Source organism: Acipenser ruthenus, chromosome 29 (genome assembly GCF_902713425.1).
Source record: "Acipenser ruthenus chromosome 29, fAciRut3.2 maternal haplotype, whole genome shotgun sequence".
NCBI classification, from domain to species: Eukaryota; Metazoa; Chordata; class Actinopteri; order Acipenseriformes; family Acipenseridae; genus Acipenser; species Acipenser ruthenus.
In genome coordinates, this window is record NC_081217.1 from 9,619,358 (window position 1) to 9,643,408 (window position 24,051).

Genomic DNA, 24,051 nt, shown 5'->3' on the forward strand with positions numbered 1-24,051 from the left:
TTAAATAAAAGATCTAAATTATGTTCATATAGTTGTTGTTTTTTTAATTATGTCTCAATCCTAAAATTCTAGGTGATGCTAAACCTTTGGCCAGAGCTGTAAAGCTGCCTCAGCTTCCTTAAGCATTGCTGCGGATCAGACCCCCTTGTACCCTGGTGGAGAGGGCTGTTCCCATGATGATAGCGCACCCACCCACCTTGTCAGAGGCAGGCCAATGGGTTCAGGGTCCTGACAGAGACTTCAGGCACAAGTTCATCTCAAATAGGTCTTGAAGGTCTTGAAGTCATCACAATCCTCTGCCTTCCTCTCTGCACCAGTGGTGTGTAACAGGAATGACTGAACAGATTAACACCCTTAAAGACTAGCACCTTGTGGAGTCTATGCCAAGTCAAGGCTTAAATGAGTGTTTTTATTGCATAATACTGACACCGTGTGGTCAAATCTAGTTATGCAGTTTCTGTCACACTGGATACATTTATATGCATTGCTTTAGACTTGCTAACAGGTTATGATCAGCACTCAGATATTATTTACTTGTTTTGAGGTGCACCAATCATATAGCAATATGAAGAGGTAAGAAGGTAAACACACCAGCTGCAGCAGAAACAGGCATGATATGATAGGAAACCGAATAGGTCTGTTTTTATGATATAAATCTGGACTCATATCTGATATTAGTTACTTAGTACTGTGTTTGTACAAAATCAAATGAAAACATATGTCTTCTGGCCAATGCAAACCTGATTATTTTGACCTTTCTTCAAACAGATTTTTTCCTCCCAGCCCTACCTGATGGTCCCATAGTCTAATATACCAGCAGCACATGGGTTGGTGTGTGTGTGTTTTATTTTTCACTTTATTCTTTCTTGTTCTACATTTATATACACATTATAACAAGAAGCAGGATGTAGGATCTGTATCATCAAATATATAGTGTAATATATGAGACAATATAAAGAATTGTCGCTTTTCATGTATTTATCAACATATTGAAATACATACTTTTGAAATATATTTTGCAACATACTATATATTGTTTCATATATCGTACAATATATCTGGCAATCTCTATATACTGGTATGGTGACATCATATCATTTTCAATCTACAGTATTCTTTTTTCCATATTAATTAATACTTCATTTTCTCAGGTTATAGTCAGATAACAGCTTTTCCTTTTTCACATTGAAATCAGGACTGGAGATTATGATCATCCGCTCTGTATGGTCCTCAATGTAAAATGAGCTGCAGTTTATTTGCTCAGGTAATATAAGACACCTCAGTCCCCCTCTGCAGTTGAAAGGGTTTTTAAATCAGTCCTCTTTGTTTCCATTCACGGCAGACAGGCCAAGATGAAATTGCTTTGAAGTCTGTCAGCCAGCTAGAAACTCTTCTCAGGTCAGTCAATATAAGAGTTGTGTGACTACAGTCAATCCAGCATATGTCTGGCTTCACCTCACATTCAGAGATTCATAATCATCATAGCCCCTCGTTCTAAGAAACAGCTTAACAGATTACAGTATATAATATAAAAGATGTATTGTGGCAGTCCATATCTACAGTATCAGCCCAGTTTAAAGAAATCCAGTTCGGGTATATAAACTGTGGTCTCAGACTACAAGATTGTAATATAAGGGAAGACTGGTTTAGTTCATATCTACAGTGTCTGAGTAGCTTTGATCCATCTTCACCTGAGTTTGGTACAGTCCTCTTCTCAGACTCACTGATGAATGTAATATAAGAGAAGACTGGCTGAGGTCAATATATACATTGTCTGCCCTACTGTGGTCCATATTCAGGTGTATATGACCAGCTGTGGTCCATATTCAGATGTGTATGACCAGCTGTGTTCCATATTCAGATGTGTATGACCAGCTGTGGTCCATATTCAGATGCGGTTGGCGTAGTCCTTGTTCTCGGAGATGGCTTTGACCCTCTCGGACTCCACTGAGGCATACAGGTCGGAGTGGAGGGAGGTAGTGTCTTCTGCTGGGTGGGCAGGCTCGTGGGTCTGGTTCCAGACGGACTCTGGGCCCAGTTTGACCCGTGGCAGAGTCACTACATCAGAGTACTGGATCTGAGGAGAGCTGCGGCCGGACTGCGGTTTTGGAGCCTTCAGCTGCAGGTTGGCATAACAGTCCTGGCTTTTTCTAGAGTCCACCTGAGCAGGGAGAGAAATACGCACATATTACGGTAAACTTGTTGTTAAAACTACACCTCTTGACAACCAAACGAAGCTGAGCTGGGAATTGAGTATAAAAGCTCTATAATAAATGAGAGGAGTGCTACAGGTGTCTAGTATCGGGGTTAAACAGCGTTCAGATGCTGAGGTCAGGCACAGGAAATGGAACAGTGCGGAGAGAGAGAGAGAGAGAGTTCTGAGAAACACACAACACCTGCAACGCTTCTTATTTCCGCAGCATGCCACAGACACACTTCAAATCCAGATCCTGAACAGCCCACAAGCACTCACGTCACACACACATATTTGTATCTAGGTCTTGAAACCCGCTTATCCAGTTGTGATTAAACTTTGTATGGGCCTCAGAATTGAATCTGGTCATTTTTTTTACACAAAAAAATCAATTATCCAGAGAGGAAATCTTCAAAGCTCAAATAAATGTTTAAACCAGGTTTCCTAGCCAAGTTACAAGTGCAGTACTAAAGAAAACAGATGTTGACACCCTTAGAAAAGCTTACAATTGTATAAGGGCAAAGTTTAATAAAGCATATTAAAAAGCATGGCAAACGCTCCCGAGTGGCGCATCCAGTAAAGGCGCTCCTCGCAGGATGTGCCCTATAGCCTGGAGATCGCAGGTTCGAATCCAGGCTATGTCACAGCTGACCGTGACCGGGAGTTCCTAGGGGGCGGCGCACAATTGGCTGAGCGCTGCCCGGGTAGGGAGGGCTTAGGTCGGCAGGGGAATCCACGGCTCACCGCGCATCAGCGACCCCTGTGGCCGATAGGGCGCCTGTGGCTCTGCAGCGGAGCCGCCAGATCTGTGTTGTCCTCCGGCACTATAGGTCTGGTGGCATTGCTGTGGATCTGCAGTGCGAAAAATGACAGCTTGGCAGGAGCACGTTTCGGAGGACGCGTGTTCCAGCCTCCGTTTCCCGAGTCGGCACGGGGGTTGTGAGCGGTGAGCCGGGGATACAGATAATAATTGGGCATGCTAAATTGGGGTGAAAATCGGGGTAAAATAATTGGCGACGACTAAATTTAAAAAAAAAAAAAAAAAAAAAAAAAAAAAAGCATGGCAAACCAGAAATGAGTTTTCCAGAGATGTCATTATTCAAGGCATGGGGCAAAAAAAAAAAAAAAAAACCCTAATGGGTGTGTATTCACTGTATATACAGACACCACCCCTCTCTCTCCCTCTCTGTGTCTCTCTCTCTTCCTCTCCCTCTCTGTCTCTCTCTCTCTCTGCACACCTCAAACCCCACCTCAAAGTCGTTTTATACTTTTTCAGCGCCGCCTGCTTCAAAAGGAAATGAGACAATTTCCTTCAGTGATACGAATTCAAACACAAACATCAAAAAGCCCTGAATATTCAAACGAAAACATCTTGTTGGAGAATGTGAATGAGACAGTCCTCACGTGTCTTCCCAGCACCTCCTCTACCTCTGGGCTGCCTCTTAATTTACACCCCCGCTTCTCCCTTCTCGCTTTGAGAGGCCTCATTTATAATGGAAAAAAGATTTTACAAAGTTTTTGATATCTTCAGACTTTTAGTTGAAACATTTGTCAAAGATTTTTTTTTAATTATTTTAGTATTACATTTTCTCAGTGTCTTTCAATTGTAAAGCAGTCCAGTGCTGCTGAATTATTAAGCTGTGTGTTACACTGTTTGAACTAGTGGTGTGTGTTTAGACACCAATGTAGAGGGAGGGAGTTAAAGAAAGAAGGCTGGCTTGGGGTAATATAACCTCAACTCTTTCAACACGGTTTCATAACTCTTTCAGAAACCTTCTATAACTTGTATGGAAAATGTCTACAAAAAAGATACAGGGACATGCCTGTCTGCTGTGTTGAGTGCAGTTTCTTTTCCTAGACTACACTAACAGTCGAATTATTCCTAGACCTTGAAGCAGTTAGAGAGACAGGGGCAGTGCTCTCACCTGTGGATTGGTTTTCTGCTGTTGTTGGCTATTAGTACTGGAGCTGTTCAGAGGGAATTCAGTCCCTGCAGATCAATAAGGAGCAGTTAGTCAACACACACACACATTCGTTTATACAGATACCAGGACTGATGCAGTAGTGTACACATTTATAAGAACACCTCAAGATGTGTCATTTCCATCCTTTATAAACCTACCGGCATGAAAACCTGTGTGAGAATTTCCATTTCGCTCAGTAATCAGTGATATAGAAACAGCACTCATGTTTGAAAATGTTAGACCACTTTATGCTTTAATTAGGCATCTTAAACCACTTCTAAAAAGTCTCTTGCATTTTACCATGTGTGGCTATGTGTTCATTTTATCTTACTATTTTAAATTAATTGCATTAATTTAAAATAGTAAATTAGACAATGACTCATTGGCCTATTTTGCCGATTTTCTAAGATTTGCAGTTCCAGCGGTTTGATTTCATACACATAACAGAAGCAGTGGGGTATTCTAATGCATTTGCACATGACTGTTCCTGAAAACTCAACAGATCAGCCTGTTTTAAAACTGCCCAAACTCATCACAGATCTCTCTTTTTTCAACCCGGTTGGTTGCTAGCGATCTTACCTGCCTCAATCCACTGCCAGGCAGACATACTCTCTAATGAGAGATCTACTGTTTAATAAACTATCCAAGCCTATTCAGGAATTGTCACCTTCCTGTATTTGAATGTAATCTTTCTGCAAACTTTTCAGTGTGCTGACTGAACCCAGGTGTAGATGTGACACGGTTATAGAGGTGTAAAGAGGAGCAGGCTGACACTCACGGCCCTGTGTGTAGTTGATGTTGCCGTAGATGGGGTTCTCTTCCATGTCCTTCAGCTTCAGACTGAAACTGCAAGCACAGCAGCAACATTAAATAACAATTAAACAGGGTGGGTAATATTCATTAACTTCCCATGCCTCCACTACCGTACAGTTTCTTTTTTTTAAATGTAGTCGTTGCCAATGATGTTACCCCATTTTTCTCCCCAATTTGGAATCACCAATTGTGTTATTAATCCCGGTTCACCATTGCAACCCTTTGGCGACTCGGGAAACGGCGGCTGACACACCCGTCCTTCGAAACGTGTCCCTGCCAAGCCGTCTTTTTTCGCACTGCGGATCCACAGCGAAGCAATTAGACCTATAGTGCCGGAGGACAACACAGATCTGAATGGCTCCACTCAGACGCCCTATCAGCCACCGGGGTTGCTGGTGTGCGGTGAACTGTGGATTGCCTTGCCGACCTAAGCCCTCCCTACCCGGGCGGCGCTCGGCCAATTATGCGCCGCCCCCTGGGAACTACCGGTCACGGTCGGCAATGACATAGCCTGGATTCAAACCTGCGATCTCCAGGGTATAGGGCGCATCCTGCACTCCACGCGGAACGCCTTTACTGGATGCGCCACTCGGGAGCCCCCAATCAACAACCTTTTGATAGAGGCCAATACATCTGATACAGTAACTCTGCACAGTTAGACTAAGAACAGTCGCTTAAAGAAGTTTTAGACAGTGACATGCTCTTCCTTAAAACAGTTAGTATTAGCATCTTCACGGAGCAGGGTCTGTCTCCAAATGACACACCAATCGATTACTAGGTACTGACCTCCTACGAAACCGAGGTAGGAATGTGTTGCCGCCCCCTAAAATGCAAAGAAAGAGAAAGCGGGCTTTATCAAAGTTTATTAGTAGTGCCGTGCAGTGGGAGGAATTCACAGTGCGTGGGTTCCTCAAATTGAGCAGTTTTAAAATAAACCCTGCTGTTTCTTTAAGAGATGTGAGCAGTCTGACAGCACAATCTAGCTTACATGTGATTCCATATCTGACAATACTTTGTTATATGACTCCAATCACATTCTCTCTATCATGCAATGAATAGTCAAAGGCAGCACCATTACAATGAAAACAAGCAGCCCTGCTGCTTCCTGGTACCTCATCACTTCCTGTGCTATAAGGGCAGTAGAGCTCCTATGATAACAGCTGTAATAATGCCATGTGATCTCAGAGGATTAGGTACCAGGATGCAGCCGTTAATCTGCATGCATGTAGCGTTGTGTTTGAAAAATATGAATAACCTGAATCAAAGTGGAAGTGCAAAAAATACCACATAGAACAGATAAACTGGTATCAAATCAACCATGTATCTGATTATATAATGTTATCATTTGCCCCGAGTGTGACAGACGGACAGACAGGCATGATTAGTGCATAAGGGTCCACATCTTGAATGATGATGCTAAAAAACAAGAAATGCAAGCTCTTTAGCACAATGCCAGGGGGACTAGTGCTAATACTGCTAGTAATAGTGAAGACAGTGGGTTTTAAGCCTTGCCTATTCTTAAATACAAACACACTTGCTTGTGGATTCCTTTCGGTTGGATAATGAGATTGCTTTTTGTTACCTGTGGCGTACTGGGAGAGACAGCACAAGATGCTCAAACACAGAGACAGGATTAGAAGACAGCCAATCACAGCTACCACTACCCACAGCTGATAGGATCCCAGGAAAACTCCGTAACCTGGAGGACAAATCACAGAGAGTCAGGAATCGGAGAGAGAGCCAATCACACATTCGGGATCAGAAATGCAGGTTTGTATCTGGAGTAGCTCTGAATAGTCAACTAGAAAAGTGAGAATTGACCTCAGAAACTGGTAGTGGACTAATCATTTCCATTTCAAAGCAGCAGCAACTGCTTGAGTATTCTAACCTTGACTATTCGACTCGGTAAGATTTGTAGTGTGCTACCCCGAGTTTGTATGTTTTCAACAGAGAACATGTTTCTGTGGTAACGGCTTACTACAACACTGTCATACATGAGGAGAGATCAAATAAAGACAGACATGGCAAAGTGCCTTCATAGCACAGGCTTGTATTCAGAACCCTTTAAAGCAGTTATCTAATGAAATAATGTCCTCACTTCCATTCCCTATGGTGGTCTCACGTGTGCAGTTTTGAATAAAGCACATGTTATATCACACAAAGCTTCTGTAGAGATATATAAAAACGTACACACAGAGATACACCACCACATTTGAATACTCCGAGTCATTTCTGCTATAGAATGTCTTTAGCAAGTTCCATCAGAATTTGACAAGGGGTTCTCAAGATAAATGTAAGTGTGACATCCAGTACAGACAGGGATTCAAACACAGACAGATAGACAGGCAGACAGACAGACAGACAGACAGACAGACAGACAGACAGACAGATAGACAGACAGCTTCCACATACACTCAGATGGTGATACCCTCACTAAAGCAAAAAGCAGGTTCTTGGCAAGTTTCATCGCAATTGGGCAAGCAGGTCTCTACATATATGCAAAACTTAAATGACACAGAATGGCAGTCAGACAGACTGGGTGACACACTGACACAAGTATTACTATTAGCAAACACAGGAGAACATTGAAAAAGTACGTCAAATGGTACACATTTTTCTTGCAATCATTTTAATTGTATAATGGGGTCTGGTGATGAACACAGACTTTAGCGCAATCACAGTAGTCACACACTGTGCACACTCTCTGTCTGCAAGTCTTATGTGCACTGGAAAGACAAGGCATGTTAAAAACAAATATTTCTGGCTGAGACAAAAAACCTGGACTTGTTGGCAGTACTTGAGGACTACAGCAATGCAAAACCAGAACTTCCCTAAAAGCAATCAAAACTAAATCCATGGAGTCCAAAATTAGAAACACCTCTGTTTAAAAGTATTATACTTCTGTTTGCAGACCACTATATATTTTTGTATTATTCTTTTTTTTTTAGGTATATGGTGATGTTAACAGCAATGGAATAGTCTCGTATTGAGTTAAAGGAAGCTCCGTCCGCCACGACTGAAGCAGGCAATGCGCTCCGTTCTGATCGGGTACTTTAGCATTTTAAATGTGCACGTTGTCATTGCAGCAAACCCTGTGTAGCTGCAGCAGTTTGGTGTTCTTGCGGCGCAAACATCCGGCGTTCATTTGGTAAAACCCTGCTGCTTGCTTTTGTTTTTATTTAAAAACTTAAACAAAAACATGGTTAAAAAACACCTCGCTGTAAAAGGAGCACAGGACGGGGCCCATACAAAACTATAGCAAACACTATACTGGGAAAATTCTCTATAAAGGCCAGTTGAGAGCCCAACCAAATGTGACCTCAATAGCTGGGTGACCTTCATACTGAAGGTACCAAGGATTTCTTGTAAAAAAAATATTTTGATTATTTAAAAGCTTCTTAGTTTGAACATTTCTTGAACTGGTGAACACTTTCTTGCACTCCAGTGAAGATATTATATATTATATATTATATATTATATATTTTAAAATACATAAGCTTTTACAGGACTTTTTTGCTGATTCAGATGGAATTTCCTCTGTTCTATGTATTGCATTTAAATTGCTTTGGTTAGCTCTTAACAGAAGCTGTTCTAATGTACTATTCCTATAGGGTCCTGCAGTACATACTCTACAATGGGTGGCTCTTGAGCCTTATGTGTTGAACTGAGCTCCATGCAAGGCTCTCAATGGTTTGAAAAGACTATACGTGCAATCAGCACTCTGGTTAAAGCAAATACAGTGAAATACAGTGAAATACAGTACAAATACAGTGAAATACAGTGAAATACAGCAAAACGGACATGTTTAAGAATGACCCGTTTAATGAACACAAACGCACAGTCCTGAAGATGTGTTTTGGGGCAGCTGAAATAAAGATGATCTATTTTGTGTCTCTCTTTTTTAAATTGCTACTATCCAGTAAGCGATTGAGTTTTAGTGAATTTATTTTACGTTACAGTGAGTTTTTCCATATACGGTATGTTTGTATGGCTTTAAGAACTATCAGGTTATTAATGTGGCAAGGTTGCTCTAGTATATTCAGAATGGGGGAAGTTACTTTCAAAAAGTAATCTCTTAATCTCAAATTACTTGAACAAAATTGTAACTAGTTCCAGCAACTTATTATTTTGAATGTTTTATTTCACTCGTTAGATTAACAAATAGTTATTTCACAGGCACAGTTTTTAATTTACAGAGATGTTTATTTGACATCCTTCTCCAGCAGGATGATGTGAAAAGAGCGTTCGTGTGACATGCAGGGTTTGACTTGAACTGTTGAGATGCTTTCTGGTTTTGTTATGCATTAGTCGCAGTCCTTCTTATAAAGGTGACTAAAAGTGACTACATCATTGTTTCACATAAAATGTAATCCGTTAGCACATGTTGTTGCCTGTCTGCAAAGGAACCACTACAGGTACAAGTTACTGAAAAATGTAATCAGATTACAGGTACAAATTACTGAAAAATGTAATCAGATTACAGGTACAAATTACTGAAAAATGTAATCAGATTACAGGTACAAGTTACTGAAAAATGTAATCAGATTACAGTAATGCATTACTACCCAACAGTGAGTATATTTGAGGAAACAATAGTGTTTAATGTATTAAACCAGGGCCCTCCCTTTTACTGAAACAGACTCACGTAATGTTAGATGTTTGATTTGCAGAGCCCTGGTACACAAAGAACAGCCTACATTACAAGGATGGAAATAAGACTCCTGTTGCATGTTAGTTTTCTCTTTTGAAAATCATTCAAATTGACTGTTTTATTTTCTAATAGTTTGTTTCGTCTCAATCAAATGTTCAAACCGGACAGTTTAAAAAACAAAAAACATGCAAACAAACAAAACGTTTGGCAGTTCACAGCATGTGGAAGGGTAATTTCTCAGAGGTTTGATATGGTTGGGACAGCCCTTATAAAAGCACATGGTAAAAGCACAAGAAAGTGTAATAAATCGTAGATAAACCGCAGCAAAGCATAGGTAAAGCCCAGAGAGGTATGGCAAGCCATCGTAAACCATAGGGAAAGTATTATAAGGGAATAATATTGAAGGTGACTTTACTTTGCCATCAATAGGAGCAAATGTGGACTGTAAATATGCGGCCTCAATTGTGGTCTTATTACTTTGGTGGTCTTCGAGATTATACTCTATTTGATTTTTTTTTTTATTTATTTTTTTGTTATATAATAGTTAGATTTGTTTTGGTATCTGTTTATAATTTGCCTTACACGTTTCTTGTAAGGGATCAACCGCAGCAGATACAACACATACACAATACAGACTGTTTTAATAATCTACGTTTCAGTACCATAAGACTCCATGCTCCATTGCACACACTTGTTGTATTTGGTGCTGAAAATGGTGTCAATATAAATCATCCATGGGGAGCAAACAAGCTGGATTCATCTAAAGTGCGACGGTACTTAGTTCTGCCACGGTTACGATTATTAAAATAGACCAACTTCGCCACAAGTAACGTTTTCATTAAATGTGTCCGCTGAAAGAAGATCGGTCGGTTGTTTGATGTTTGCGAACAGATTTCACGCATTACTTCCAGGAAACATTACATGAGCCCAGGATAAAATAGCAGAAGTTTCACACACTTACCTGAACAGCAAAACGTGCAGTTGTTATTGACACTAGGTGCCATTTCATATACTGGTCCCGAACGCTCTCCAAAAAGTTAGCCGTACCTTTTTGTATAGGAGGCTAGCCACTCATACCTTCCTTAATGAGTTGTTTTGAATATTTTCAATACATATAGATATACATGTGTATATATAGATAGATATATTATTTACTGGCTGAACCTCCGCTCTGCAGTGCTGAGACCCCAGAATGATGGTGTTTTGCTGGTGCAGGCTTGTTTTTTTTTTTTTTTTTCTTGCTCGGTGCACAGATCTGCAGTTTGAAGACTGTGCAAAACCAACAAGCTGCAGCAAACCGCATCTCTTCCTGAGAGGGAGAAAGAGACAATAGGCTGCGGAAATGGATGGTTGTATTGTTTTCTTCTTTCATAATGCTGGTGAATATTGTTATCGTGACAGGGCAGTTGTACCAGTTACAGACAGGCACACACCATGAAACCCCCTCCCTCACACTTCTGTGAGCACCTGACCTGAACAGCCCCTGCTAGCCACTCACTTCAGCCTACCTATCACGTGAGTCAGACTGTGTGATGTGGGTTTTGTAATGTCTAGTGGGCTAGGTTGAGACCACAACGCTGTATAAGTTTCCAGAGGATCTCTGGAGTTAAAGGGTGTGCAAAATGAAATCATTCTGCTAGATACATTCATGTAATTAGTTTCCAGTTTTCCGTTTATCACATCCTTGAAAGTTTTGTTCATAAAGTTTCAGCTCAGCCTGGTTCATGACAATATTTTCTCTATTAAAGACCATCACAAGATGCTTCCAGTTAGTTCCCTACAGGGGGCTTTTTGCATCATTACTGTTTAATAATCTAAGAGCATGTTTAGAAAACACGTTTTTTAAAAAAAACAGTCCTTAAGAAAACTTTCCTTAAATCTTTAATTGTTTAATAATAGGAACCATCGTCTATCTATCTACACAGGTAAAACTAAAGGGCTGATTTGTTCATCGTATAGCCTGATTTTATTGGCGCACTGTACAGCACTGGGGAATCCCCCCTGATTGCATCATCCACCTCTCTGTGGTGATTCCTTCGCTGATGTCCACGTGGTGAGTGTGTCAGTTATTTTGAACCAGCAGTTCTCAAAATTGGACTGTGCTGCTAGCGCAAGATGATCAGCATAAGCAATACATTTCAGGCTAGGCTCCTCGTGGTCAGATTCAGCTAAAAATGAAGTCACACAATAGCAGTGGAACTTCACTTGTCTGGTCTTGTTTGACCCCACCTAAACTACTGTAAGAGGGCAAAGACAAATTACAAATACAAATCCCTAATTTTGTGTCCAGTCTCTGTGTCATAAAAAGTAGGACAATTAATTACGCATACATTTGTCCACCAGACCGCACCTTCGACCAACACGGACAAGTTTATAACTGAATTGAGTTAATTGAATCCAACTTCGCATTGCCAACCATACAGAAACAGTCAGCGCCATGAAAAAAGTTAAAATCCTTTGACCCTCTCGCCAGGTCCTCTAACCCCTTCGGGGGCGTGGCCTGCAACTTTCCTCTTTAACTCGTCATCTAAACGCCTCCCTTCCTTCTTCAGCGGCAGAGCACAGTGTGAGTCGAGTTTATTGCTCCACACAGCTGGGAAAATGTTTCAAATGGGCCCAAAAATCATCTTATTGCTTCTCCTTGCTTTCCCGGCTGCCCTCATCGGCTCAGTAGGTAAGACTATATAGATTTCTATTTCAATGTGTTCATATTTGCAATACGTTGTTACTGTAACTTGTTGGAAGTTGATTGTAGGTTTCTGTCTGAGATCTAAGTTACATAGACGTGGCACTAAAAGAGTTCAACATTCTTTAACATCAGGTACAGAAGACTTTAGAAATGTCAGTGGATGTTCTGAGGAGTTGCATTCACGAAGTGGTGCTTTGTTACTGAACGTTTTCTTTTTTTTTTTAAAGATAATGTTCGGTTACTAGAAATCACTTGATCTCTAAAGGGTTACGTGGCGTTAAAAAATGTGCGTTAAATTCTGTTTAACACTGCAAGCAAAAGAGATTGGACATACTTCTTTAAACGAGCATTCATCCCTATAAAATTCACGACATGTGGTTGTAGAATGTAAAAAATAAATTGCGAGACAGACAGAACTCCATAGTGAGCTACTCACTGTACCCCTTTGTACTTATAACTAATATCGTAAGAATCAGATATATAGTACCTTTCTACTGGAACTATAAAACATTTATTATAATACATAAAAAAATAACCTGTTCTAGACAGTTTTTAAAAAGTCGCCTGTACCAGTATGATATCTAATCATGTGCAAATACTGTTTAATACCGGAATACGTTAGTATACGTGGCATTAAAACAATCTCTTATTAATCATTCGTGCTAAGGTCTGTAAAAAATAATAAAAAAAAATACATTACAAATAACGTGCGAGTTGTGTATGAAAAACGTTTGGAAACGGTAATGTAATTAATAGAACCATTTGTTTGGAATTTGAATAACACCCCAAAACCAATTCAGACTACATTAAGTGTTTTAGGTAAGTCCTGCATAGATTTGTATTTTAAAATACTGTGTATGTTCATCCCGCTCTGTTCTCATTGAAATGCGTTGTAGACTCTCACAAAATCTGAGGGCAGTTTGGTGACGTGTCCTATCTGCTGCTTAATACTGCACTACTGACAGACAGAAGGGCAGGCAAATACAGGCAGAAGCAGCATATGAGTTTTTAATCACTATTGCAGCGCTTCAGCTAAACTTTTAAACACTTGTAAGGTATTTTGGTGCACCAATTATAAATTGGCTACATACCACAGTTATGTTTTTAATTGCATACAATACTGTTTATTTAAATCCGTGCTGTACACCCACATTTGAAATCCTTGATTTGTAAAAAATGTAAATGTATTTCTAGTCCAATTAAAACCGCTTGAATTGTTCAGCAAGGTCAGATCCCTACTTGGTGATTATCAGCTTGTGGTCATTTCAATCAGATCATTGGAAATGGGTGACATTTACTGCAGTAATGTTTAGCAAAAGAAATACAGGTTCATTTTATTATGCTGTTTTATAGTATTTACATTCATGTTTGTATAGTGTATATTTACTAACTAATAAACACAAAATTAACATTTGTTAACCCTATAGTTTTATAAGCACACGCACAGTATGTTTTATATAGATATTTTTATTACTATTGGCATACAGTTGTATTGGAAACTACAGAGAGTTAGGAGCTAAAACTCATAACTAGCACCATCTAACTATCGAGTTTCAACAGAATCTGACGCGGTGCGTAAGCATGCCTGGTTGAGTGACTTTTTCTCAAGTTTTTGGAAGTACAAATTACCATCCCTCAACTACAGCCCAATTCCTTCAGTGTATTTTATTCAGTGGAGCATGCAAACAGCTGACAGAGAATCCAGAGTTAAGAACTAATAATACAAAAAAAGAAGTTTACAACCACATTTTAACCTTCCGATTTATGCAATCATTGTTGTTAGCTGCAATCTCTTAAGTGTCTGACCTTAGCCTGACTCTGTGTCTGTGTTTCAGGGACAGTATCTGCTCACTGACTCTGTGTGTGTGTGTCTGTGTTTCAGGGACAGTATCTGCTCAGGAGCAAGACGAGGATGTGACCCCAGACTCTACTGTGGAGGAGGAAGATGAAGAGGAGGAGGATGAGGAGGCAGTGACTGATGAAGCTAGTGTCACAGAAACAGTAAGTGAAGCCAGTAGCACCGTAATGCTTTTAGAGATCATCTCCATCAGATAAATCGGTCCATATCCGTTCTCACATCAGTCACTTTATACCTGGCAATGGACAGATAGTGGAAGCGACCCAAAAATATCTATTTAAAAGACAACTAGCTTAAATAGTTTTGGAGTAAAAGATTGATTTAAAAGTCAACCCAGTTTGGACCCCTTGACCCAATCAGGCTGAAAGTTTTAGTTTTTTTGCCTTGCACCATCGTGAACACAGAGTTTGGTATGAATCGGAGGGGGTCGACTGCTACCGGTTCTGTGATTTGTCACAGAATGACCCTGCTCTGACTTGCAGTAGGTACCACAAATAAGGGTTTGTAAAGGGGTAAACATTTAAACTGTAAACAACAACTAAAAATACTAATCAATATAGAGTTTTACTTGCGCGGATCTGTCCTGATCTTGCATTGGTTTCACATTGTGTCAAAAATGCATTTCTAGTATATTGATGCATTGCAAACTATATTTGAAGACTATATGTGTAAAACTGCAATATATACAAAACGCTTTAGAGGACTATTGTATTAAACGTAGAAGGTATAATCAGCGTGCCTGTGTTCTCATGCTATGTTCTACAGGAGAATGAGGACCTACAAGATGACTCGGCCGCAGCAGAAGCTACCTCCCATCCTGATGCTGACACCACCATCGTCTTTGTGACTGGAGAAGGTGAGTGGCCGGAGACCTCGTATGACTCTTAGTTATCACAAGAGGACGTTGCTGTCCTTGTAGCTTGTTATGATCTCTGCTCTCATTCGCTGTGGTTCCTGCAGTATTTTTTGATGTAATCTGTAAAGTGTTTGTCCCCGTTCAGGAGCTCTTCTTCACTTCTAGTTGCCTGCCATAGATATGTTAGCTCGACCAAAGCGTCTTTATATTGGTGTGCTGCAGCGCCTTCTAGTGCTGGGGTGTATACTGCCAGCAAGACCGTAGTAAACTGGATCTTCCTTCTACAAACACACTGGCTGATCTACCCTGTTATACTGAAGTCGGGTTAAAGCACTTTAACATAGACTTCATGTGAAAAAAAAGGACTTGGAATGATTGTAAACAGCATAAAGAGTGAGAAGATAATAATAAAAAATAAGTAACTGTTAGGACTAGCAGTATTTTCTACTATTTAAGATGCTTTGATACTCTGCTTGTATATCATTCTTCTATGTGGAATATGCAGATATTTCAAAGGACATGCTATAGATAAGATGCTGCTGCTTCCTGGTACCTAATCACTTCCTCTGCTGCAGCCATTTATTTGCAGCCTCCCTTAGCATATCTTGAGTTAATGGGATGCATTTCATCTTTTTCTTTTTTTATAACACTTAACTCCCTGTTTGTGTGACAGAGTTCCCAGCCAATCAGATTGTGAAGTTCCTGGTGGGCCTCACCAATAAGGGCAGCGAGGACTTCACTGTGCAGTCACTGGAAGTTTCCTTCCGCTACCCCCAGGATTTCCAGTTCTACATCCAGAATGTGAGTCTAACAACTCTTTCTGCACTGCATGTTTCAATCCATGTTTCTTTAGTGAATGTAATGCTCATGAAAGATGAGGGACAGTGGCTGTGATTACAGTCAGGCATCTTGAGATCTTCTCACAGCTCTGGGACAGAGCGAGAAAGACCTCAATCCTGACCTGAACACCCACTCCCACCAATCGGTCCTGAGCCTGTCTCAAATAGAGTGACAATTGTGCAGTGAGATGTTGATTATCCTAAGGAGACCACCGAACTGAAACGCTAACAATTATAAATCATGCCAGTAATTCGGTTCTTGTCCAAACTGAACAAGATGACATCTCTTATATAAGAACAGACATTCTAAACACGGCTTATTAACTAATGTGGGTCATGTGTGTTCTAGTGTGATGCATTGGGGAGTTCAATTTATTGGTTGTATTTCATTAAATGTGCAGGTAGTGGACAGAAAATGGAAACACCTGGGTAAATGAGGGACACCAAGTATACTGAAAACAAGGGCATCCACACAGGTGTGGCTCATGCTTTAATTAAGCAACTAACATCTCAGCATGCTTAGGGTCATGTATAAAAATGCTGGACAGGCCTGGTTGCCTATAATTATGGCTAGAATGGCTGCAAGAGGAGACCTCAGTGACTTTGAAAGAGGGATGATTGTTGGGGTGCGCTTGGCAGGAGCTTCAGTGACCAAGACAGCTCAACTTGCTGATGTTTCACGAGCAACAGTGTCTAAAGTGATGTCGGCATGGAACTCCGAGGGAAAGACGTTATCAGCAAAGGGCAACAGTGGGCGGAAGCGCATACTCCAGGATGCATTCATTTAAAGTGCAAGGCAAAACAGGCGAGCAACTGCAGATCAATTGACTGCAAATTTCAACCTGGGGCGCGAACAGCCAGTTTCATCAAAAACGGTCCGCCGAGAACTCCACAGAGCGGGATACCATAGTGGCCCAACGCCCTATTAAGGGACTTTACATTGGTGCTTCCATTTTTTTGTCCACTACCTGTACATTTGTAAATATATAAAGTGCTCCTCTTTATAAGGCTGTAGTCGGAAGCTATCGTAAGAAGACCATGCTGTTTATGTTCTTTACAACAAGAATGAAAGTGCTAGTCAAATGGCATTATGGGGCAAAAGGGAGCCACAACCATGTAGGCTTATAACTGGTTCAGCAGGGTCGTCTTTATAAAGGGGAGTGTTGTATTAATCTGGTGATAATGGGGTTGATTTCCAGTTGGCGGTAACAGATCGTGTCATTATCTGCAGTGGAAGTGTCTCTACGGCCAGTATCCCAGCACCTTGTCCTCAGATTTTATTGTGAAGGCCAGAGTGGAGCCTTGTTGTGTGTAGCGTGTGTTCTCTGGTAGAATGAGCCGTGTTTGTGTGCTTCAGTTCACAGCCCTGCCTCTGAGCACCGTGGTGCAGCCAGAGAAACAAGCCACCTTTGAGTATTCCTTCATCCCTGCCGAGCCCATGGCTGGACGCCCCTTCGGACTGGTCATCGAGCTCCACTACCAGGACAGCAATGTGAGTGCTCGCTCAGAGCTCCGAGGCACCAGCCCCATTTACAAAGCACAATGCTATTGAGGCGGTCTGCCACAGCACTGTATGTTTGATTTGAAGTGCTTGGTTTTTTTTTTCCGGTTCCAAAAATGTGCTTTTTTGAAACAAATGGTCTTTATCTCAATTCCAGGTCCAGTTCCTTGTACAAGACCATTTTGTTCACTTTGATGTTTCAGAAAAGCATGTTTCTGGAACCGTTTCTATATCCTGCCTAAATATGCGTCGTACACAAGCTATGCTGTGATTATATAGCGCGTCTGCAGGGAATGAGCTACATCAGTATATAGAGGATACCCCGTGACCCTTTCTAGAGCTCTGTAGTATCCAGCGTGTAACATGCCTCCTGATCTGCTCCTCAGGGAAATGTGTACCAAGATGCCGTCTTCAATCAGACTGTCACTATCGTCGAGCTGGACCAGGGGCTGGACGGAGAAACGTAAGCATCTGGAACAAAAGGGTTTAGCCAAGATATATACTTTTACATCCTGATTTAACCATTCATTATAACCGTGGTGAACCCGGATTCGAATGGGGTGCCATTGCCATGCTTGGGCTGTAGAGAACCATCCCCTTTTTAAATGTTTATCTGGAGCTGTCTGTCCATCTGCATGTCTGGAGAACGGCTTCTCCAGTTGCCATGGTATTTGATAGTAACAATATTAGAGTATGATTCTGGTTATGATTGAATGGAACCTTTTCAAGAAAGCTTGATTCAGAGCAGACTCCTGCTGCGGTTGGATGCAGAAGGAGAAATGGAATGTGGGTTTGTGTAATCGGACTTCTCTTTGACAGCGTGTTCCTGTACGTGTTCCTCACTGGACTTGTGATGCTGGTTCTCGTTGGAATTTACCAGGTTCTGGAATCACGAACGGTAAGACGCCTGGGTGTTTGAGGCTGCGGTGGGGGAGAGGGGGTGGGCTGACCTACCAAAAAGCTCTGTGGTTATAGAAAGAAAGGAAATGGTGGGCTGCAGTCTGAAAGGTAGTGGGTGTTAGTGGTTAGAGAGTGCTGGGCTGTAGTGTGAAAGGTAGTGGGTGTTAGTGGTTAGAGAGTGCTGGGCTGCAGTGTGAAAGATAGTGGGTGTTAGTGGTTAGAGAGTGCTGGGCTGCAGTGTGAAAGGTAGTCGGTTTTAGTGGTTTGAATGCTGGGCTGCAGTGTGCTTGAGTAGCTCAGTGGTTAGTTAGAGGAGGTTCAGGTTGGAGTAGCTCATGAGAGAGGATCTGATTGTACACACATTGAAAGGAGGTGAGCGCAGTACAGGCTCTGTGTTCCGGGGCTGTAACCCTCTCTCGTCCCTCGCTGTGCAGAGGAAGAGGTCAGCGGTGAAGGTGGAGACGGGTACAGGGACCATGAATGACGTGGATATCAGCTGGATCCCACAGGAGACTCTCAATGTCATGAGTAAGTTGGCTTAGACCTTGATAACCTTTCCTTTTTCTTTCATTCACTAGAAAATGTGTAGCCGCATATTGATATAAAAGTAATTTAACTTAAAGTGGAGTTTGAGCAGTAAGTGCAATCCAGAATATAGGAAGGATTAATCAAGCAGGTTAGATCATCCATTGCCATCACTGTTGTGGCTGCATGATTTTAAATTAAGATTTCATGCCACTATTTTGTGGAGCAGATTTCTGCTTTTAAGATATCTGAATTCTTGTATCCCGGTTTTGCAGAGTATCCCTCTTTCAACGCATCCGTTTTTGTCTGCAAGGATAAGTAATGTTTTTTGTGCTCGTCACTCATTTCTACACTTCATGGAAATGGCATTGATGCGTGAGTGCTATGACAGCTCGGAATGCATCAGAGTCCCAAAACCGCACTAAACATTTTTCAAGTAATTCACACAAATTAGTTTACGTGAATTCGTATCATAAGAAGTAATTTACAATAAGCGATTGATACATTTTTCCGTCTCAGGATATTAGTTTCATCAGAGTTTGTCTTCATGAGAATTGACTGTATCTGAAATGCGTGCTTGCCTTCACTCATTGTGACTGCTGCATGTACCCTGTGTGTTGTACCATTGAGCTCTCTCTTTGCATAGAAAAGTCCATGTTTTTACTGACATTCCTTGTTTTGTGTTGTGCAGACAGGGCATCCCCGAAAGCTTCTCCCAGGAAACGCACCAAGAGAGCAGTCGGCACCGACCAGTAACCCCCCCCCCCCCACCACCCCCTCCTCGGGACCCTGGATGTGGAGGCAGACGCCCCTGAATCCAGAGTCTGTCCACACCCCCTCATGGGACTTCACCTCCAGAACTCTCTGGACAGAGTTGCAGCCTGCACAGCCCCAGCAGCTCTCTCGTGTTCTTATATTCAATTGAGACGCACAGTCTGTGCATACAAGGAGTATTGATTGATAGCTGGCAAACCCCTTGAGCTGTACTAAACAGGCACACCCATTTAAAACTCTCATAACAATCCAAGAAACTAGAGACAAAGGTATTGTAAAACTCGTTGGTGGAAGCTGACAAGTTTATTCAAGTTTCTTCAAGTTTTTCCACTTTTTTTATGACTGGTATGAAACAACTTTGCTGCATTCAGAAACCATAAAATTAACATTGAGGTTTCTACTGTGAAACTAAAAAATTCACAAATAGAAGCACTGAAAACCAGTTTAGTAAATCTGGCCCGTCTTGCTAAAGATCTGCTCTGGATTGAGATTGCCATGTGGTTGGTCCCTTTCAATTCTGACCTGAACATTTCACTGTACAATATGGACATTTGTGTATCTACATAAAATACACCTGCAGTGTATACACACACACACACACACACACACACACACAGTTACACACACGACTGGCAATGTGTCCCTTGTATTGGAAACCATTTGTACCCATCATTGTCCTGTGGGTTTGTTCTTTTCTTTTGGTTTGATATTTTAATTTTAGATCTGCAACAGCAGTTTTAAAAAAAGACTAAACCTGTATTGTATTAGACCTTTAGTCTATCTGTAGCACTGTTACAGAGGAGGCAGCTATACACACTGTAAATACTGGTCATGTTGCTGTTACACTAGGCTATAGAGTCCTGACCTTCACATTACAGCTGGCCTGGACTGGTCAGTCTAATTGACAGACTTACCCAACAAAACTGAGTGAGATCTGTGTTTTATAAAGCACCTGAATCTGAAGCGAGTCTGGATCAATAAAGCTGTGATTTCACTGCCTGATTGTTAAGATCTTAATCTCCCGACCCATCGGTGTGATGGTGTTAGTTGAGCAATGCAGTTCAGTTCATCACTATGTACAGTCCCATGCTGGAGTGTTGGTGCTCACTTGAGTGAATGTTTGCTTGTTAAGTGAGCACCAGTGCTCAAGGTTGTCACTGAATATGGTTGTAAATGAATTCCAATTTGATGCAAGATAGAGGTTTTTTTTTTTTTTTGTCTGGTACGGTAATGGACACAATAAAATTTTATATATAAAAAAAATTGTGTTAATTTTTTTTTTTACAAAACAATAAAGTCAGTATGTTTAGCACATATTGGGCCATATAAAAAAAATATGAAGAGATTTTCAGATTATAAACAGTAACTAACTGCACATGCTGTGATGTCAACACAGTGATGTCATTTGACATCTTGGTGGCTGCTTATGACATCATAATAGCCATGTCCAGATACACACATGCTGTAATTGTATCATCCTTAACAATCAAACATGCATTAGTGCTGAAGTCTTTATCGATGTCATTGAATGTCTGTTTCTTTTGGCATTTCTATGCTCTACTTTTTCATTTGTATTCAGTTTCTATAATGGGTGCTATGCCTTTTAATCATAAATTGTGTGCATGGTTATTTTTTCCTTTGTTCTGAAGATATTAAAAGTCTTATCACTTTCTAATAAAACACTTTTAGTTGTTGAAGTATTTTAAAAGAATCAAAGCTAATAAACTAATTCATTAATTACTTTGAAATGCAGTTTTTCTATTTGCTATTCTCAAATTATTAGCTACGACAGAACCTAGGTTGTTTGGTCACCTGTATTTGATTTTTGAAAGAACACACATATATGTTAAGCTGTTTTTAGCTTGTACTGTAGTTTTAAGATTTAATAGTAATTCCCTGGTTGCTGGAATCATTGAATCACATAGGATAGGTATATAAAAGCTTTTGGAAGTCCATTCCAATCGCTGTGTCTCCCATCAGTCTCATGATGACATTAATGACTTAGAATGATAAATTACAATTACCCATAACTGCTTTAAATATCAAATCTAGGTTTCCATGAAGAAAGTTGTGTTTTTCTAAACAAATAATTTAAAAATAGAATTGTAAAAAGTCCTGCATTTCAGGATAAGATTGATAAATCTAAGTATAATCTGAATCCTGGTATTTTCCTTTGCAAGAATGCTGTCTGTACATATTTAAAGTGTTTCCTGCCCCTCTGCTAATATGGTAAGTGGCAGTGATGACATTTAGCTGTTGTCACATGTCGGTGTCTGTGACATCCTTATTACAGCGCTCATACTCCTATAGGGGGCAACGGGGAGTCAAAATTACTCAATCCCACAAAATCCTTCTCCCGTACAGTCACGTTGTATAATGATAACCCGAAACAAAAAAAGTGTTAGAGTTAGGAGATCCATTAGGCAAAGAACTCAGTGGAAAGGTCATTTGGTAAGAGAAGGACGTCATTTTATTTTTTTTATCTTTGAAAATGATGTGTACTAAGGTAGTTTTGAGTTTGTAGTTCTCATTTCCTGGCATTCATGTCAGTGATAGGAGACATAGTGATTGGAATGGATTTGCAAAGGCTGCTGGGAGAAGCTGTCTCTTTTCTCACTTTGTTAAAATATGTAGCAAGGTCTTAAAATCTATTTACCGAAGCTTTATAGTTTACCATTGTCACTGCTCTCCTCATTATTGTGCAGCTGAAGTCTCATTTTATTTTGGTCTTCAGTGTATGCTTTCTGTGTGGTTTTCCAGTTAGAACTCAGCTTAACCTGTGATAAAATGTTGCTATGGTGTTTCATGATAAAATGTTAAAACAAAATGGAGTTAAGAAATAAAGCATGGGGGTAAAAAACAACAGAATGATGATGAAATTTCAGAAGCTGCTGAACTGGGACAGGGGATTGATACAGATTTAAAGAGTAAGTAGCGGGGTTTCAAAAAATATAGCAGTACACGTCCCCACATGTTGCTACAACTGTTTAAATAACGTACCTGTCATTTATTTTCATTAACATCCTGACAACTTTTTACAATTATAACTTTAAAGTCTGTTTCAAAGCTATTTGAATTATTGCCCCCATTGTCAAACAGGTAATACAGCGATAACGATCTATGATGTGGTACAGAACCAGAGCACTTTATTATGTTTTTTTAATCACTCTTCCTGCATTGATTTAGGGGACAGATCTCAAACCCCAGTGCACTGGAGCGGACATTTTGAAAAGAGCTTTGAAACAGACTTGAAAATTATATGTGTAAAAAGTTGTCGGGATGTTAGCAATGAAAAGAAAAATGACAGGTACGTTATTTAAACAGTAACACTTGGGGAAGTATACTGCTATATTATTTGAACCCTCGCTACTTACTCTTTAAATATCGCTATCAAAGATGCACATTGTGTTCTGAGTGGTCCAGTTGGTCCGATATTGAATTTGAATCAATATTCTGTATCAGAATCCACCTCAAATCACTTTTATGTTCCAGTCATCACTGCTGTTGACTTTTTAACACTCAAAAGTACCTCTGTGGCCTCAATAGAGCTCCAATACAGCCATTGCTCTGTCCCCCTGCAAACCCTCCCCCTAGTGGATATAAGAAGTATCACATGGAACAAATGGCACGGAACGCAAGCACCGCCTAGCTCTTAGCCTTGTTGTTTTTTAAAATGGGTGCTTGATTCTCTCTGCAGACAAGAAGATTGTCTCTAATGAAAAATAATGAGAAACAGTATTCAGCATTTGTAAGTATCACAGTATCTAAGACGTCTCTGTCTCAGTCGTCACAGTAGAGTTCTCTTTAACTACTAGTACACCAGCATGCAGCATTGGGGAAGTTACTTTAAAAAGTAATCTGTTAGTTACAAGTTACAGTAACTCATTACTCTCAAAATGACTCCTTACAGTTACAAATAGTTACTTCTCAGCTCAAAGTATTCTTTGAAGATCCGTCTATCGAACCAATGCTCTCCCTCTTCTGAAGTCGTTTTCTAGCAAGATGCTATTAAAAGCTTGTTCATGTGACATGTAAAGTTTAACTTGTACTGTTGAAGCGCTTTCTGATTTCCGCATTAGGCATTAGTTATAGTCCTTTTCTGAAACACAACGAAAAGCAATGTTATTTTTGCACATAAAATGTAATCTGTCGCTGAACTTTTTTTTTAAATACAGTAATGCATTACAGTAACACAGTTAAGAAAAGCATATTCCTTTGTATTCTTTCTATAGACTAAGAATGAAGAAGTTTTTAAGGTAACCATCCCAAAGAAGACTGAGGAGAGTTTAATAGCGGTAAGTATTGATGTACAACACTGGACGCCATGAAATGACTGTACAGTTCAATACCAATTCCCTGTTTCAACCATAGGGGGCAGGACTCTTTCCAGCTCATCTCAGCCCATTGAATTGAACTATTATAGTGTTGTCACAGTGTTATTACATGTTATTATCATGTAATTAACTCTTCCTACCCTGTAAACTAAA

The 24,051-nt window shown here is 40.4% G+C and overlaps 2 protein-coding genes across 2 annotated transcripts; one reads left to right on the plus strand and one right to left on the minus strand.

Moving 5' to 3' along the window:
• Positions 1-831: 831 nt before the first annotated feature.
• LOC117429701 (uncharacterized) lies at positions 832-10,825 on the minus strand. Its single transcript, XM_034049502.3, has 6 exons — positions 10,584-10,825; positions 6,554-6,670; positions 5,758-5,794; positions 4,937-5,004; positions 4,120-4,184; positions 832-2,161 (listed from the first exon to the last, which is right to left on the minus strand). The coding sequence occupies exons 1-6, from the start codon at positions 10,624-10,626 to the stop codon at positions 1,889-1,891; spliced, it is 603 nt and encodes a 200-aa protein (XP_033905393.3). The 5' UTR covers positions 10,627-10,825; the 3' UTR covers positions 832-1,888.
• A 1,326-nt stretch (positions 10,826-12,151) lies between these two features.
• Positions 12,152-21,312, plus strand: LOC117429455 (translocon-associated protein subunit alpha-like). The gene is made up of 9 exons (XM_034907841.2): positions 12,152-12,296; positions 14,194-14,312; positions 14,935-15,025; positions 15,699-15,826; positions 17,222-17,356; positions 17,752-17,828; positions 18,185-18,263; positions 18,700-18,793; positions 19,482-21,312. The coding sequence occupies exons 1-9, from the start codon at positions 12,224-12,226 to the stop codon at positions 19,544-19,546; spliced, it is 861 nt and encodes a 286-aa protein (XP_034763732.2). The 5' UTR covers positions 12,152-12,223; the 3' UTR covers positions 19,547-21,312.
• Positions 21,313-24,051: the final 2,739 nt, after the last annotated feature.